Below are 14,366 nucleotides of genomic sequence, written 5' to 3'. Positions count from 1 at the left end.
CCAATGAGACTCAATGAGGAGTTGTGACATCAGACATTTGTTGGCACACTAGCCTGCTATAGAGTCTTGCAGGTTAGTCCAAAGATCACTTTCCATTCACCTAAGCAACACTTCAGGTCATGCAGCTCCCATTTCCTTATCATTCACATCAAAGGGTACACCTAACAGAAGTAACTGTGTACAGAAAGAAGAACTTGTGGCCTTTCATCCGTCTCATCAAACAGCTTAATGTCTAGGAGAAAGATTCCAGAAGACCATCCTGACATTCCTGATGGAGTCCTTTTTAAAAGTTCCTTGAAGGAATTTCAAAAACTTGTTGACAAAATAGTAGTTCAAAAGAGAGAGGAAAGGCTAGGATTGTACACAAAAGATGCTGGTAAGAAAACTTCTTTTTTCAGTGTTAATGTGTTAAGTTGAAGAAAGAATGGAGACCTGCAATCTATGGCTGATTCCGCATGGGCTAAAAACAGCAGTGTGAAAACAGTGTGAAAATGGGGTAAAAGGGTTTAAAATGGTATAAAAGGGTTTATACTGTTTTCACACTGTTTTCACACTGCTGTTTTTGGCCCATGCGGAATCAGCCTATGTTTGCTCCCTCCTTACCTGCTCTGAAATTTTTAAAAAACATTTATTTCGTGGGACTGAGAAACCAGTTTCAGGATAAGGGATGTTGCTCAGTAGCAGAGAACACACTTTGGATGCAAAGGATTGTGGGTTAAATCCCTGCTATTAATAAGTTTAAAAGTTCTAGGTAAGCAGGAGTTGAAAAAGTGTTCCGTATCTGAAACCTCAGAGAACTGCTGCCAATCAGAATTGACAATAGTGAACAAGATGAACATATAAGAACCTATTAGATCTACATAAGACAGCTTCTTCATATGTTCAGAATTTGTTGCTATATCTTTTTGAAATAAATACTGAGGTTTTTCAGTCATCAAAAATATCAGAATGTAAACAAAGTAGAAAATGACATAGCAAACACTAAGAAAATTGAGCAGAGAAAATAGGAATGAAAATGAAGTTGGGGCTAGTCAAAGCAATATTTTGATAGATTTGTATTAGCATTTTGCAAGGGTTATGTTTATTTCATTGCAGAGGAAATGGATTATGATAAATTCTATGCTGCAGTCCAGGCTCTGTTTGGTCCAGAAGTGAAGTCTCAAGATGTTAAAACCTTCTACAGAAAGATTGGTAACAACCCAGATGGGCGGACAGAATGGTGTGAGGTACACTAGTTCGCTTTTTATGGTATGCTGAAGTGCCCCAGCTACACATAAACAAACCACCTAATCTGTTTTCAGACAGCTTAATAGGGTCTCAGTTATGCAGGGTTTGACACTGATGTGTATACCACCATCAGAACCATCTTTAATCACCTCTAAAGTGTTAAGAGCATGATTACAAGCCAAATGACTGAGGGATCCATGGGTGTATATTAATGTTACCTTCTTGCGCAGGAAACAACTAAGAGTTGACCTTGCAAATGGCTTGATCCTCCAACCTCTGCTTTGTTAACCATGGAACAGGAAGTGTTCAGAGAGAATAGTAGCTCTTCATTTACAACTGCAGCATAAGGTGTCACAGAACTAGGGATGCCAGGAACTAGGGAACATTAAGGTATCGCAGAACTAGGGATGCCAGTCTCGAGTTGAGACCTGGGAATAACAGCTCATGTCCAGAGTACAGAGATCAGTTCCCCTGGAGAAAGTGGATGCTTTGGTGGGTGAGCTCTATGGCACTGTACTCCACTGAGGTCACTGTCCATTCCCAAATCTCTAGGAGTTCTTCAATATGGAACTGGCAACTCCCATCCCCCACCAATGGAGAGGGGGACCTGGCAACCCTGCACATAACATATGTGTTCATACTTGTAGAATATCTGCCTGTACAGCTGTAATGCTTAATGAATTCTGGAATAATCTGGGGATGTTTTGTCTCCTTTGCAAGAATAGACTGAGCTCTGTATTGAGAGAATAAGAAATATCTCAAAGGTGTGCATTGCTGAATAAATTGTGACCCTTTTCTGCTGTTCTCGGGAAGCTCATGATTATGGTTGACAAAGGCAGTTCTTAGGATACAGCAATCATTCAGCAAACTGTGACATCATCTTTGCATAGGAAGCCATATTCTTTTTTGTTAAGATTGACCTTGTGACCCCAAAGTGAATAATATAGTATTTGGTTATGCTGTAAAATCTAATGAGCTCATGTCCTAAGAATAAGAATTCAGAAATCTTTTTCTCCCTGGGGTAAATTTTTAACAGCTACTTACAAGTAATCAGGATTTATACATAACAATTACAGGTATTTCAGCTATGAGTTGTTCTGTCAGGATGTAGATTTTTGCACTCTGGAGTCTTTCATTCATACCCCCACCCCCACCCCCTTTTGAGGAGATATAACCAATTGTTGTGTTTAAAGTATTATGTTTCAATAGCAGTAAGTGTTCTAAACTTCTGACCATCTACAGAAGCACTTCGTGTAGCTACTCATCATAGATTAGCTAGATAGGCATTCAGGTTCCACACAGCCCTCTTCAGATGAGTGTGCTACTGATTACGAAGCCCTTTTTCACCAGCTATATCAGTAGACCATAGCTAAGCACTTTCTATATTACACTATTAACCTTTGAAATGTTGGTCTTAAATCATTTTTTACCTTTTTGTCCTCTTTTCTCCAGCTACTAAGAGACTTTAAAAAGATACTTTGCCTAGTTCTCCACAAAACTTTATAGTAATAGGAAAAGGAGGAAGAAATGTGTGTGTGTGGGGGGGGGGAGGTGGAGAAATGGAAGGCTACACCTCCCAAGTCTGTCTCCATTTGGTATAGCCTAGAGTAGTTTAGCAGAAAAGGAACAGAACTACTCTGGTGTTTCTAAGACCCCCATATTATTTATATTATATCTCCTGTATAGTATTAGATATATAAAGTGTTCGATAATCCTGTTTTCATTCACACTCACAACAAGTACACCGTAATAAACTCTTCCTGTTTCTTTTTTCAAGTATGGAACTGAGGACCATTTTAGAAATTACATATTTCTTAAGAAAAAGCCCTTCTCAGTAGGAAATATAGCCTTTGCACATAGGTCACTAAGTTGACAACACATTTTGATCCTCCAGAGAGGATAACCAAGTCACTTGGGTGACCAAGTGGAAAAATCATGAGGATCCATGTTTTTCAAGCAGATTTTTGCGCCACTCCGGCACCACGAAGTGTGGGATGTGTGATTGTTTGTTCAGACATGTGGCTAATGGCTGGAGCTATGATGTGATGGTGATTTTGGGGTGACTTAGTGCAAAAATCATGAGGATCCATGTTTTTCAAGCAGGTTTTTTCATTAATATTTTAAAATTCTTATACCATAATCTAGTTTTGTGCACTCTTTTTTGTTCTTATTTAAATATTAACTGTATGAAATAATGAACTCCCTTTCGGTATATCTTTTTTTATACTTAAAAAGGTCATTAGGGCAGCAAACTGGCCGTTAAATTATTTGAATCCCACCACTGGATGTTTGGAACCAGTTGTTAAATTATTTGAATCCCACCACTACCTCCACCCCCACCCCGAGCTCCACCTGACCTTTGGAGGTGGGGCTTGGGAGTTGAGCCAGCAGTATAAAACTGGAACTGGTCAGACCCAGCACTCAGTTTGATACTGGGCTCAGCCAGGCTGGATCTAGCTTCAAACTGCAGGCTAGAAGCCGTGTGGAGTTTGGGTCAGGACAAGCCCAGTTGAACTCTGGCTGGGTTCAGCATTCAACTGGACGCCTGCAGTGAATATATATATGCTGTAGTCATTTGAGCAATTAGGCTTTTAAAATCTTATTTGGTGTCATAATTTGTCCTGTTTTAGATTTTTGGCTATTTCATAATGGAAGGTGACGCTCTTGCTGCCCAACTTGATGAAGAAAACATGGTTTTCCTGGTATCGAAAAGGCAGCGGATTACAAAAGCAGGTTTGATGTTTCATTTAATTCCCAATGAAATTTCTATGTAATTTTTCATTAGCAATTTGAGTATCAAGGTTTTGTTTCTTGTTGCCTGGACTAGGGTTTGTTTTGTGTTATGCTCTGGCCTGAAATAAATCTTTGGACGTAAGCTCTCCAGTGTTTTCACTAACTTAACTTTGTCATGCTGCTTGCTTACCTTACAGGGTGGTTGTGTCTGGGCTAGAACCCTTTCTTTGGGACAACTCAGGAGCTTGGAAAGTGGGAAGCTTGGCTTTAGGGCAGGTTTCCTGATAATGGGTAATTGAATTCATATGGCTATTAGTATTCTTACACTATCATGCATGTCAATAAAGTGCTGTCAAGTCTCAGTTGACTTTTGGTGACTCTCAGCAATGTTTTCAAGGCAGATGGCGGTGGTTTGCCAATGCCTATCTTTGCAATCTTCCTTGGTGGCCTCCCTTCCAAGTACCTTTTCTGCTTAGCTTCTGAGATCTGAGGAGATTGGGCTATACCAGTGATGGCGAACCTTTTTGAGTGCCCAAATTGCAACCCAAACCCAACTTATTTATCGCAAAGTGCCAACCCAGCAATTTAACCTGAATGCTGAGGTTTTAGTTTAGAAAAAACAGGTTGGCTCCCTCTTCCTCCGCCCCACCCGCTCGAGCAGGGGACAGCCTGCTCTAGCCTCCAGCAAGTCCCGTGTGCACTGCTCTGTGCCTCTCTGGCATCTCTGCCTCCTCTGCGCCCGCCCCCCTCGGACAACAGCCACCCAGAGCACAGGCATCAGCCGAGTCCTCCCTGCTCATCGCGGTGCATGCACTTCGTGCTCATTGGCCTAGGCCAGCCTAAATGTGTGTGTGAGGGGTGTGTTTGTGTGTAATTTTCCGCACCTCACATGACCAACTCTGTGTGCGCATGCCCACAGAGAGAGCTCCAAGTGCCACCTCTGGCACCCGTGCCATAGGTTCGCCATCACTGGGCTATACCATGCTGCCTTCCCTCCCTCATCCTGCCTTATGTCTATTAAAAGTTTTTTCAATCTTGGTTTTCCATCCTGATTCAGTTTTCATTCTTCCTAAATGATGCTCTTTGTCTAAATTTCTTTATCCAAAATCCATACCAGACTGTTGTTAACTTTAGTTAAGAAATATATTTTAATGTGAAACGTCCTAAATTTTTATTATTATTTATTTCACTTAACGTTTTTGTATCCTATCTTTTGTATCCCACAGCAGCTTAAAGACGTTACTGAACAAGGTATAATATTACATAAAAGCAAAAGTATCAAAGTGGCCTCAAGAATGGCTGGAAAAATCCTTACCATATACAATTAATAGGTCAAGCAAATAAAACTGTTTTTACCTGGAGCCTTCATTTCTGTACATTTATAATGGGCAGACCTGTAAAGAAAGGAAGTGGCATACACAGACCCTTCTCAGTAATGATGCCTCCTCTCTGGTAGCCAGGTTGGTACTTAGATGGGAGACTACTGAAGACTTTGCAGAGGAAGGCAAAGGTGAACCACCTCTGCTTGATCACTTGTGTAGAAAACCCTATGGGGATTACCTGAAATTGGTTGGGATTTGATTGGCACTTTGTACGTACGCACACTTTACAGGGGTGTAATAGAATATTGAAAAATGTCACAGATACTAATAGCATTAGCCATTGATAATGTTAGATGAAAGCCTGTTTGAAAGCCTGAGGCAGGTTCTGAGTGTCTTCTACCATGACCAGTAATTTTATTTTTGTGCCTATATGTGTGACATTTTCTGCTCCAAGATATATTGGAGTATGACTTGGGATATTAAAGGTTTTTTTTCTAGACTGGGTTAAATCACAGGTGAGGACTCCAATAATGAAATGCTCCTGAAGTGAAACTTAAATTCTGTCACATGGTGTGATGAGGGCTAGACTAGTTTCCTGACATATACGGGTAGTTTCTAAATGGAGGGAATTTGATTTTGTATGAAGTTACATTCAATTATGTGATCTCTACCTGTGATATGAAGCTTTACAGTCATGGACATAGATTAAGCCACTGTTGCTGCAAACTCATCCAAAATCATTAAGATGCTTATTTATGACTTGGCCAAACCTATGGCTTTCCTTGGTGTTAAATGTCTTTAAATACAACTATTTCAGCCCACCTGATTATGGTTCAGAGTGTCATTTACCCAGTATCTATCTCAGTTTAATCTCATGGTTTGAGTAACAGTTTAGATTACGGTAAAAATGGATCCTAGTCCAGGACTGCAACCATTATATCAGTCTGACTCTGAGAGGGCAATGTGTATACGCTTGGATATTTTTGCGAATTGCTGTCCTCTAGCTTCCTGTCTTTCTTACATAGCAGGGCTTGCAGTGGTTACTTCCTGCAAACTGCTCTACAAATCTTTTTTTCTGATAACTGCTTTAATGATGTGGTCTAAGGTATTATAAGTAACCAGAAGTCATGAATTGTGGCAACAAAGTGCACTGGAAAATCTTATCTTCCTATCATGTCCTGCATAAATTACTGGAATAAAGGGCCGTTTAAATGGATAAACTGTGCCTGCAGGATATCTCCCTTGGTATAGATGTGGTGGTCCTGAAAGCTATAGTTTGGACCATAGCAGAAGTTACACTACAGTCAGGTGCACATATCAATAATGCCTGTGTAATCATAAAAAAGGAAGGCATATGCTTTTTTCATTAAGACTATTTTTATATAGACACATGTTTGCAGACTTAACGGTTTAATCAATTAAAACTCATTAGTTGACTAAGATTCTATAATTAGGTTCAACCCTCAGGAAATAAGTAACTATAAATCATCTAGTGCTTGATCCAGTATTAAATTTTCTGTTTATTCTTTTTTGTCATGCATTAGGCCATTAGAACAAGTTTAGGGACCACACTCTCTTGTTTGAAGGGACAATAACGTTGTGAATCTGACAGACTTGATCACTGTAACTGAGTTGTTAGAGACTGACACAAGAACATTGAAGTGTCTTAATGAGGAATGCTGATCAACAAATTGCAGCTGCAGTAGGGGGAAAGAGCAAGAAAGGAATGGGAGTTTCTAATTGGGTTTAGGTGGAGCTGGGGTACAATGAGGGGGGAGATCCAAGTTGCACTGTTGTGCGGGGTCTTCTTGCAGCAGGAATGCGTGAGTGCCCCCATTTATGAACTGCTTGTATGTAAAGCAAATACTGGAAAGGCAGCTTGGACTTCTACTGCTCCTCCATCCAAAGGAAACTTAATTCAGTAGAGCTGCTCATGGAACATCTTGCCAGGGATAGAACCTTGAAATGTATTCAGTGGTTGACTTGAACTTATCATGTTTGAAGGTGTCAGTCATATATGAACCAATCATCCAGGCTGTTCCATTGTCATCAAACAACCATGAATGCCTGTCAAACAAATTTGCATTGGGTTTTGGGAAAACTGGGCATGCACAAAGCATCTTCTGATTCAAAGTGATTGGCAGCCATTAGGATCACTAGGGATTACTTTAGATGAACACTGAAGGCTAAGATTTTATGAAAACACAACATTTATTTATTACTTAAATGATGTCTAATTGTCTATTTACACAATAAGGACGGGATAGTAGAACTCAATCGGGCTGTGTGAGAATGTTCACATATAAAAAGCTATTTGTGCTATATTGCATGGTGTCAGGCCTGCACCATTCTCGGCCTAGCAGCTTGCACATCCACACCAAGGTCACAGATGGCTCATCCATTATCATCGCTCAAGGTTAAGGAGGCCTCCCCCTGCTTTCATGTAACTAGTCAATAGAGCTTAACCATTCATTCTTATCTGTCTTCCTCCGAAGGAGTGAACTGTCTTATCCTAAACAATGCCTCTGTTCCCACCATCCTTTCTAATGCTGATATTATGGGAATGGGAGGATGGGGGGGGGGGGATTATGGGTTGAACCTTTCTGTAACTTGCAGATATATACTAAGGCCAGAGAGTCAAACTTTAGTTTTGGCTATCTGAGCCCTGGGCTGACACAGTTCCAATAAAGCTCTTGAAACCTTCTTGAGTCTCGTTTGATGACCGGAATAACAGACCCTTCCACACGGTCAGGAAGGAATGCAGTGAAGTAATCTACCAAACAGCCTCAAATGAGTCAATTCATCAAACTAACCATTGAAAGATCAGATTACTGTTTGTGACTGATGCACTGGATATGAGCTCAGTCTGTAGGTGATCAAGCATCACTACTTCCATTGCTCAAGGAAATGAGGAACATTTTCACCACAAAATAAGTAGATCTGTTTATAGCATTGGGACATTATATATAGAGAGAAGAAGGAACCATGAATGCCAACCTGGGCTCTTTGAAAGAAGGGCAGGATAAAAATGTGCCAGATACACTGCATGTTATTTGCGTGTGACTCCTTATTAATGTATATTCTATTCATGATGTGTATATGTGACAATCTTAGGAGGTGTTATACTGACAGCAGAAAACTCATACTCAAGTAACCAGTTTTACCAAACCTTAATTATATCGTAAAGCACTTTTTGTCACCTGCACATGAGCCTATTAGTTAGATGATTCATGTATTGTTTTTAGTTGAAACCTAATTCCTTGACATTTTATTGTGTATTTTTTAAACCAAACATTTTGTCTTTGGCAGGAGTCAAGAGACGTGATGTGATAAAGTGCATGGTAAAAATATCACAGCTGGATTTTTTGGTAACAGCATCTCAGAAAGGAACACTAACTGTTTTTACCAGCCAGGTAATTTTAAAGCAACTTTTGATTTTCTTTATTGTAGTAACCTTTCAGAATATGAACCCAAAGTGAAAATGTTTCCTCTTATACGGAGCATAATTTTTGCTGACCTTCAGCTTGTTCTCTCTAACAGGCACCAAACTGCTATTTTTCTTTGCTAGAGCAATTAAATTGGCTGTTCACAGATGGGGGTGGGGCTTCTTCGTGCTTAGGGAATTTCATCAGGAATGTAAACACCACAGTTCATGAACGTTTAAAAAGATGCACACCTCAAAAAGCATGATAAGGGCTGAACTTGCTCATTGCTTATCAAGAGATGTGGAGGTGATTTCCACGTGGGGATGGACTTGCATGGTTTGTCCGTTGCTGGTGTGCCAGTTTCTGGACCTCTGTGTGGCTCGTGTCTCTGCCCCACTCTCTGAGCAGTGACCCCCTTTCCATTCCCATGGGTCACCAAGGATTTATTTATTTTTTAAGAAAAAATCAGCACTAGGATATTGCTGTACTGAAATAATGTTATACCAATATCTATACCTGGTCCTCTGAATTCTCACTTTTATTTTAAAAATTAGTTTCTATTCCCTTTCATTTCAGGGATATTCCTTTCCTTTTATATCTCTGCATTGGAAAGGACTAGAGACTTACTTCTTTAAAATGATAGCTGAGAATTCAGAGAACCTGGTACACATATTGGTGTCATGTTCTATCAATATACCAATGTTCTAATGCCAACTGTTGTTGTTGATTTTTTTTTAAAAAAAGCCCCCTCAGAGATAAGAGGCTGAAATGGCTGCTGTGTTGACAAGGTTAAGGAAAATGGCTGCCATGTGGGCCAGAAATGCCAAAGTTTCCCACCCACACACCAGCCATTCAGATTTTACTGCAATCTTCCCCAAAACTTCAAAGTAAAGCAAGTTTGAGAAAGACTGGAGAAAAGCTGGGGAGACCCCAGGAAATGCACTAACCCAGCGCAAGTAACAATGTGGAAACTGCCAGGGTATTTGAGTCAGCTGAGCACCAGTTAAAAAAAGAAGGGAAAATGTATCGGGGGGTGGGGGATGCTCTTGACTACTGAGAGTAAGGACAAGGAGAACAGAAAAGTCCTCCTCCAGCACCATCTCACTCTACTGCAGTGTTTATAGGGAGATTTTTCCTCTTGTTTATCTGCTTTATCTTCCTTGCAATTTTTTGTCTGTATCATATGAGCTGACTCAAAGAATTGTGTAAACAAGCAAATGGGGCACTTATCTATACGCTAAACAGTGGTACTCAGTGAATCATGGAAGGCCTATTTGCAGTTTCCATCCATCAGAATAGCCACAACTCCTGCATGTCCTGCACATCAACCCAAACATGCACAAACAGTAATATATAATTAACAACCACAGTACCTCCGAGCAGCTAGTATTGTCTTTCTCCACTACTGAGAAATTTTTAAGTGATCCAGGTATTTTCTCTTCATGTAGATCTACAAAGGAATGAGCTGCTCAGAGTAACACATACCAGTATAGCCTCCAGTGGTAAATAGTTATGCATAAAGCAAAAGCATCATGCTCAGTGCATTTCCTGTAACATGCAAAACAGAATGTGTGTCCATGTCAGCGTAAGACATGTATATGCAAGTTTGTAGCAGCACATGCATGGCGGAGTATGAATGAGGGTGTATGTTACTATGTAAGTGTTCAAGTGTGCAATAATGTGAATTACTTAAATATATGTATACGTGCTCAAGTATCTATGTCTCAGAAGAATAAATCCCTTCAACTTCTCTAGTTACCAACATTGTATTGATCAGGCATTTGGGGGCATGTGCTGGTTTGCCTCATGTCCTGTTCACTGGTTGTGAGCAGGAAGCTGATCTTTCATTAAGCTGTTCGGATGCATCCAAATGAATTTTAGTCATTACACAATTTCTCATATCAGTCACCTTCTCTTCCCTTATCATTTGTCCTTTGCTGGGAGGGATAAGCTAATGAATCCCCTTCTATACTATTGTCAAAGACCTGACCTGGGGTAATAGCAACCGAGCACCATGGCCTCTGAACCAGAAACTCAAAACGCCAGAATATATATTTAAAATGTATTAAAGTACTACAAAACAGGTTTAAAATTACAGTGAAACACATATCAAGGTGTAAAACATTTACACAAAGAAAACAACAAAACCTAATATATACATATCAGAATAAAACTCTTACAAGCAAAGAAGTACTAGTTGTCTCAAGTACGTGTACAAAGTTCCAATCTGGTTTCAAGCAGAGGAAAGGGCACAAGGAATGTTTTACACAACTTTTGGTAGAAGGCAACAAACAAACATGAGCCTTCTGTGCCAACTGTAACTTTATACATCTATATCTCTAATATAAAATGTCTATTAATATTTGGGAAAATGTAGTTAGCTTTCAAAGCAGCAATAACATACTCCAGGGTTTTATTTAATAAGGCTATAAAACACATGATGTGAATATACAAACTGGTGATTTTTGTGGGTGGTTAAGCCAACTGAAGAATTACTGGAGAAACGTATTTAAAAAGCAATTCATCTGTCTGCAAGCATACTCTGCTTCTTGTGCACCAAGAGAACCTGACATTCTACAAAATAGAGCTCTAAAAAATTATCCAAGTAGCTCAAATAGTTCTTTGTTGCTGCTGTTGCCTCAGACTTTCCACTGATGTCATGTTGACATCAGTGCCTCCATTTCATTGCCAATTTATTACCCTGTGCTTTGAAAGCTTTACACGGAAGCCTTGAGTCATGCTAACACAAACCTACCTGCTGTTTTGAAAATGACTAGGGCACTGCTTTGGCAATCCATTACAGGCATTCTGAACTGTAATTGTTCATGTAGAGGAGAAAGCAGAAGGGGATTTGTGATGTGAATGAGCATCAGGTCTGCCTGGTGGGGAAGGCAATGTGAGTTTGTGCCTGGCATCACTGCCATTGGTTGGGTCCAAGCCAAGAAGGCCCTGTAGGACTGCCAGTGCTGCTGGGGCTTACTTTGGCTTGCTTGTGGCTGGCAACAATTCCCCAGGGTAGCAGCCCACAGGGAACTTTCCCAGTAAATCAAAGGGTCAGTGTACCCCTTTACGCATATTGGGGAGCAGGTACTCTGATACAAATTGCATAGTATGCCTACATGTGTAAAATGTGGAGGAGCAATGTCTAAGAAACCATCTGATCCTGATTCTGTGTCTTTTTGAATGGATAGTGCAGATATTTATATGCAGGAGTCTTTCTGCCTCCATGAGTCTTCCAGAAAAAGGCAGGGTATAAATGTAATGTAATATGTAAAATGTAAAATGTAATAAATAAATAAATATGCTTTCAAATATCTCTGTGTGAGCATGCAATGTGCTATTAAGTCACTTGCAACTTACAGGGTAACTCTATAGATTAATCACCTTCAGAACATCCTATCATTGACAGCCTTACGCACTGAGGTCCGTGGCTTCCTTCATAGAGTTGTTCCATCTCATGTTGAGTCTTTCTCTTTTTGGGCTGCCTACAACTTTTACTAGCCTTGTTGTCTTTTCCAGTGACTCTTGTGACCAAAGTACAATAGCCTCAGTTTCGTCATTTTAGTTTCTAGGGACAGTTCAGGCTATGCAGATACAAAAGTAGGGTCGCCAGATCTGGGCTGAAAAAAATCTGGAGATTTTGTGGGTGGAACCTGGAGAAGGTGGGGTTCAGGGAGGGATTTCTGCATGGTATAATGCCAAAGAATCCACCCTCCAAAGCAGACATTTTATCCAAGGCAGCAGATTCTGATGATGTGAAAACCACCACCTTCGGGGGAGGGCGGTCTAGAAATCAAATAAATAAATAAATAAATAAATAAATAAATAAATAAATAAATAAATAAAGCTGTATTAAGCTAAGGAAGAAAATGATAAAACGTGGAGAAAACCCCACAGGGAAGACCAAAATCCTCAATTAATAGCATCCTTTCAAAAACTTAACAGACAAGCAAAAGTAATTAATTTGTTTGCAGTGCAGCTGAATGTTTCCCAATATAAAAAATGACTGCTCCGCAACTTAATCGTTTATTTATCATAGCAGTCAATTATTTATCATCAATCTTTAAAAGAATTAAGCCCCACAAATGGCTTCAAAATTATGATCTGCATACTTCTAGTGGGTCATTCCTTTAGAGAGCATATCACCCCCGTGTTGCGCCGCCTACACTGGCTCCCAGTGGAATTCTGGATCATTTTCAAGGTGTTGGTGTTAACCTTTAAGGCCCTTTACAGCCAGGGGCCCTCATACCTTCGTGACCATCTCACCCCATATGTCCCAGGTAGCTTAGTGACAGTCCCCCGCCCCTCCATGATGTGGCGGCCTCTACCCGGGCCGGGGCCTTTTCAGTCCTGGCCCCAGCCTGGTGGAACACTCTTCCATCAGTTGTTCAGGCTCTGTGGGACCTTAGTGAATTCCGCAGGGCCTGCAAAACCGAATTGTTCCACCAGGCCTTTGGGGAGGCCGACTGCGGACTACCTGCCCCCTCTGAGGCCCCACCGCCACTTGTTATGCTATCTCCATCACTGCTGATGTAATATCTTACCTAGTACTGCCGGTCCCCTCCCGGGTGCCGTCAACAAATTGAGGTCAACTAATGGAGGTTATGTTGCAAAATAAACGGTTGGCTATGACCAAATAATTTACCCTAGCCAGGAGTGTGGTGTGGTTATTGGGTCAAGGGGCTCTGAGAGGGGGTGGTCTCATCCTCAGGCGGCAACTGGCATTGAGAGGTTGGCAGAAAGGCGGTCCAAGCGAAGCTTCAGTGTTTAGGCAGATCTTTGCATGGGTTCCAACCACATGTAACCTCAGATAACATGTGTTCCTGCAGCATAGCTGGGACTGGTACAGATGCTGATCTGATGGTGCATTTTGTTTCCCACTGCCTTGCTTAGGAAAAAAATTATCAGTAGGGACAACATTCCTTCATATTTTCTTGAGCTCATCAGGCTGAAGAAATGTAAGTTTTATTTCTAGTATCTTATTGCTGTGTTTTATTTCCATTTTTCCAGATGAGAGTGTTGACAACTACCAGCATTCCAGTAAGTTAATTTTTTTCTAACCAATTAAAATTAGAAGTTAATTAACTGAAATACTTAAAATGTTTATTAAGTATTTTAATTTTTCCTTAACATTCCCTAATTTTTCCCTAACATTCCCTAATTTTTCCTAACATTAACATAGTGAAATATTTGCTATTTCTCATTTGAGTATGATACATTATACATTTTTAGGTCCAAGATTTGATAAGAAAATAATATTATGTGAAGTATAACACAAGCACGCACTGTTTCCTTAGACCCCTTGTCATGTTTGAGTTTCAGTAAGTGGTATTAAAAATGACAAAATACAGACTGAGGCAATATGTATTGCACTACTTGCACTGTGCCTGTTCGCTTTGCAGTGACCTTTTTCTGTGTTTTTTTGTTTGCCCATGGATTTTCCTCCTGTGAAGTGTCCCTAGCCTAGCTAATCTGCCATTTTGCCTGCCTCTGCTTCCTTATTCTTTCTATGTAACCCCCATTTGGGGAGGTTGCCGGCTGCTTTTTTCCCCCTGGTTGCTACCTTTAGTGTTACTTGACTAAAGGAAAACCTGAAGAAACCCTAATGCACATAAATCTACTTTGCTTTCCCTGCAAAGCGAGATAAAAAGTTGTACTT

General features: G+C 40.4%; 1 protein-coding gene across 1 annotated transcript in view; it reads left to right on the top strand.

Annotated features, from left to right (window-relative positions):
- The first annotated feature begins 228 nt into the window (after window positions 1–228).
- The window catches only part of WDR64 (WD repeat domain 64), a 72,781-nt gene continuing 58,643 nt past the window's right edge, over window positions 229–14,366 (top strand). Inside the window, exons 1-5 of the mRNA XM_048505090.1 lie at window positions 229–376; window positions 1,096–1,226; window positions 3,858–3,960; window positions 8,592–8,695; window positions 13,718–13,747. Of these exons, the coding sequence (XP_048361047.1) occupies window positions 229–376; window positions 1,096–1,226; window positions 3,858–3,960; window positions 8,592–8,695; window positions 13,718–13,747 (516 nt within the window). The remainder of the gene's footprint in view (window positions 377–1,095; window positions 1,227–3,857; window positions 3,961–8,591; window positions 8,696–13,717; window positions 13,748–14,366) is intronic.

Source organism: Sphaerodactylus townsendi, linkage group LG01, assembly GCF_021028975.2.
Source record: "Sphaerodactylus townsendi isolate TG3544 linkage group LG01, MPM_Stown_v2.3, whole genome shotgun sequence".
Classification (NCBI taxonomy): Eukaryota; Metazoa; Chordata; class Lepidosauria; order Squamata; family Sphaerodactylidae; genus Sphaerodactylus; species Sphaerodactylus townsendi.
Note: the sequence above shows the minus strand (reverse complement) of the source record. Positions and strands in the feature narration are given on the sequence as shown.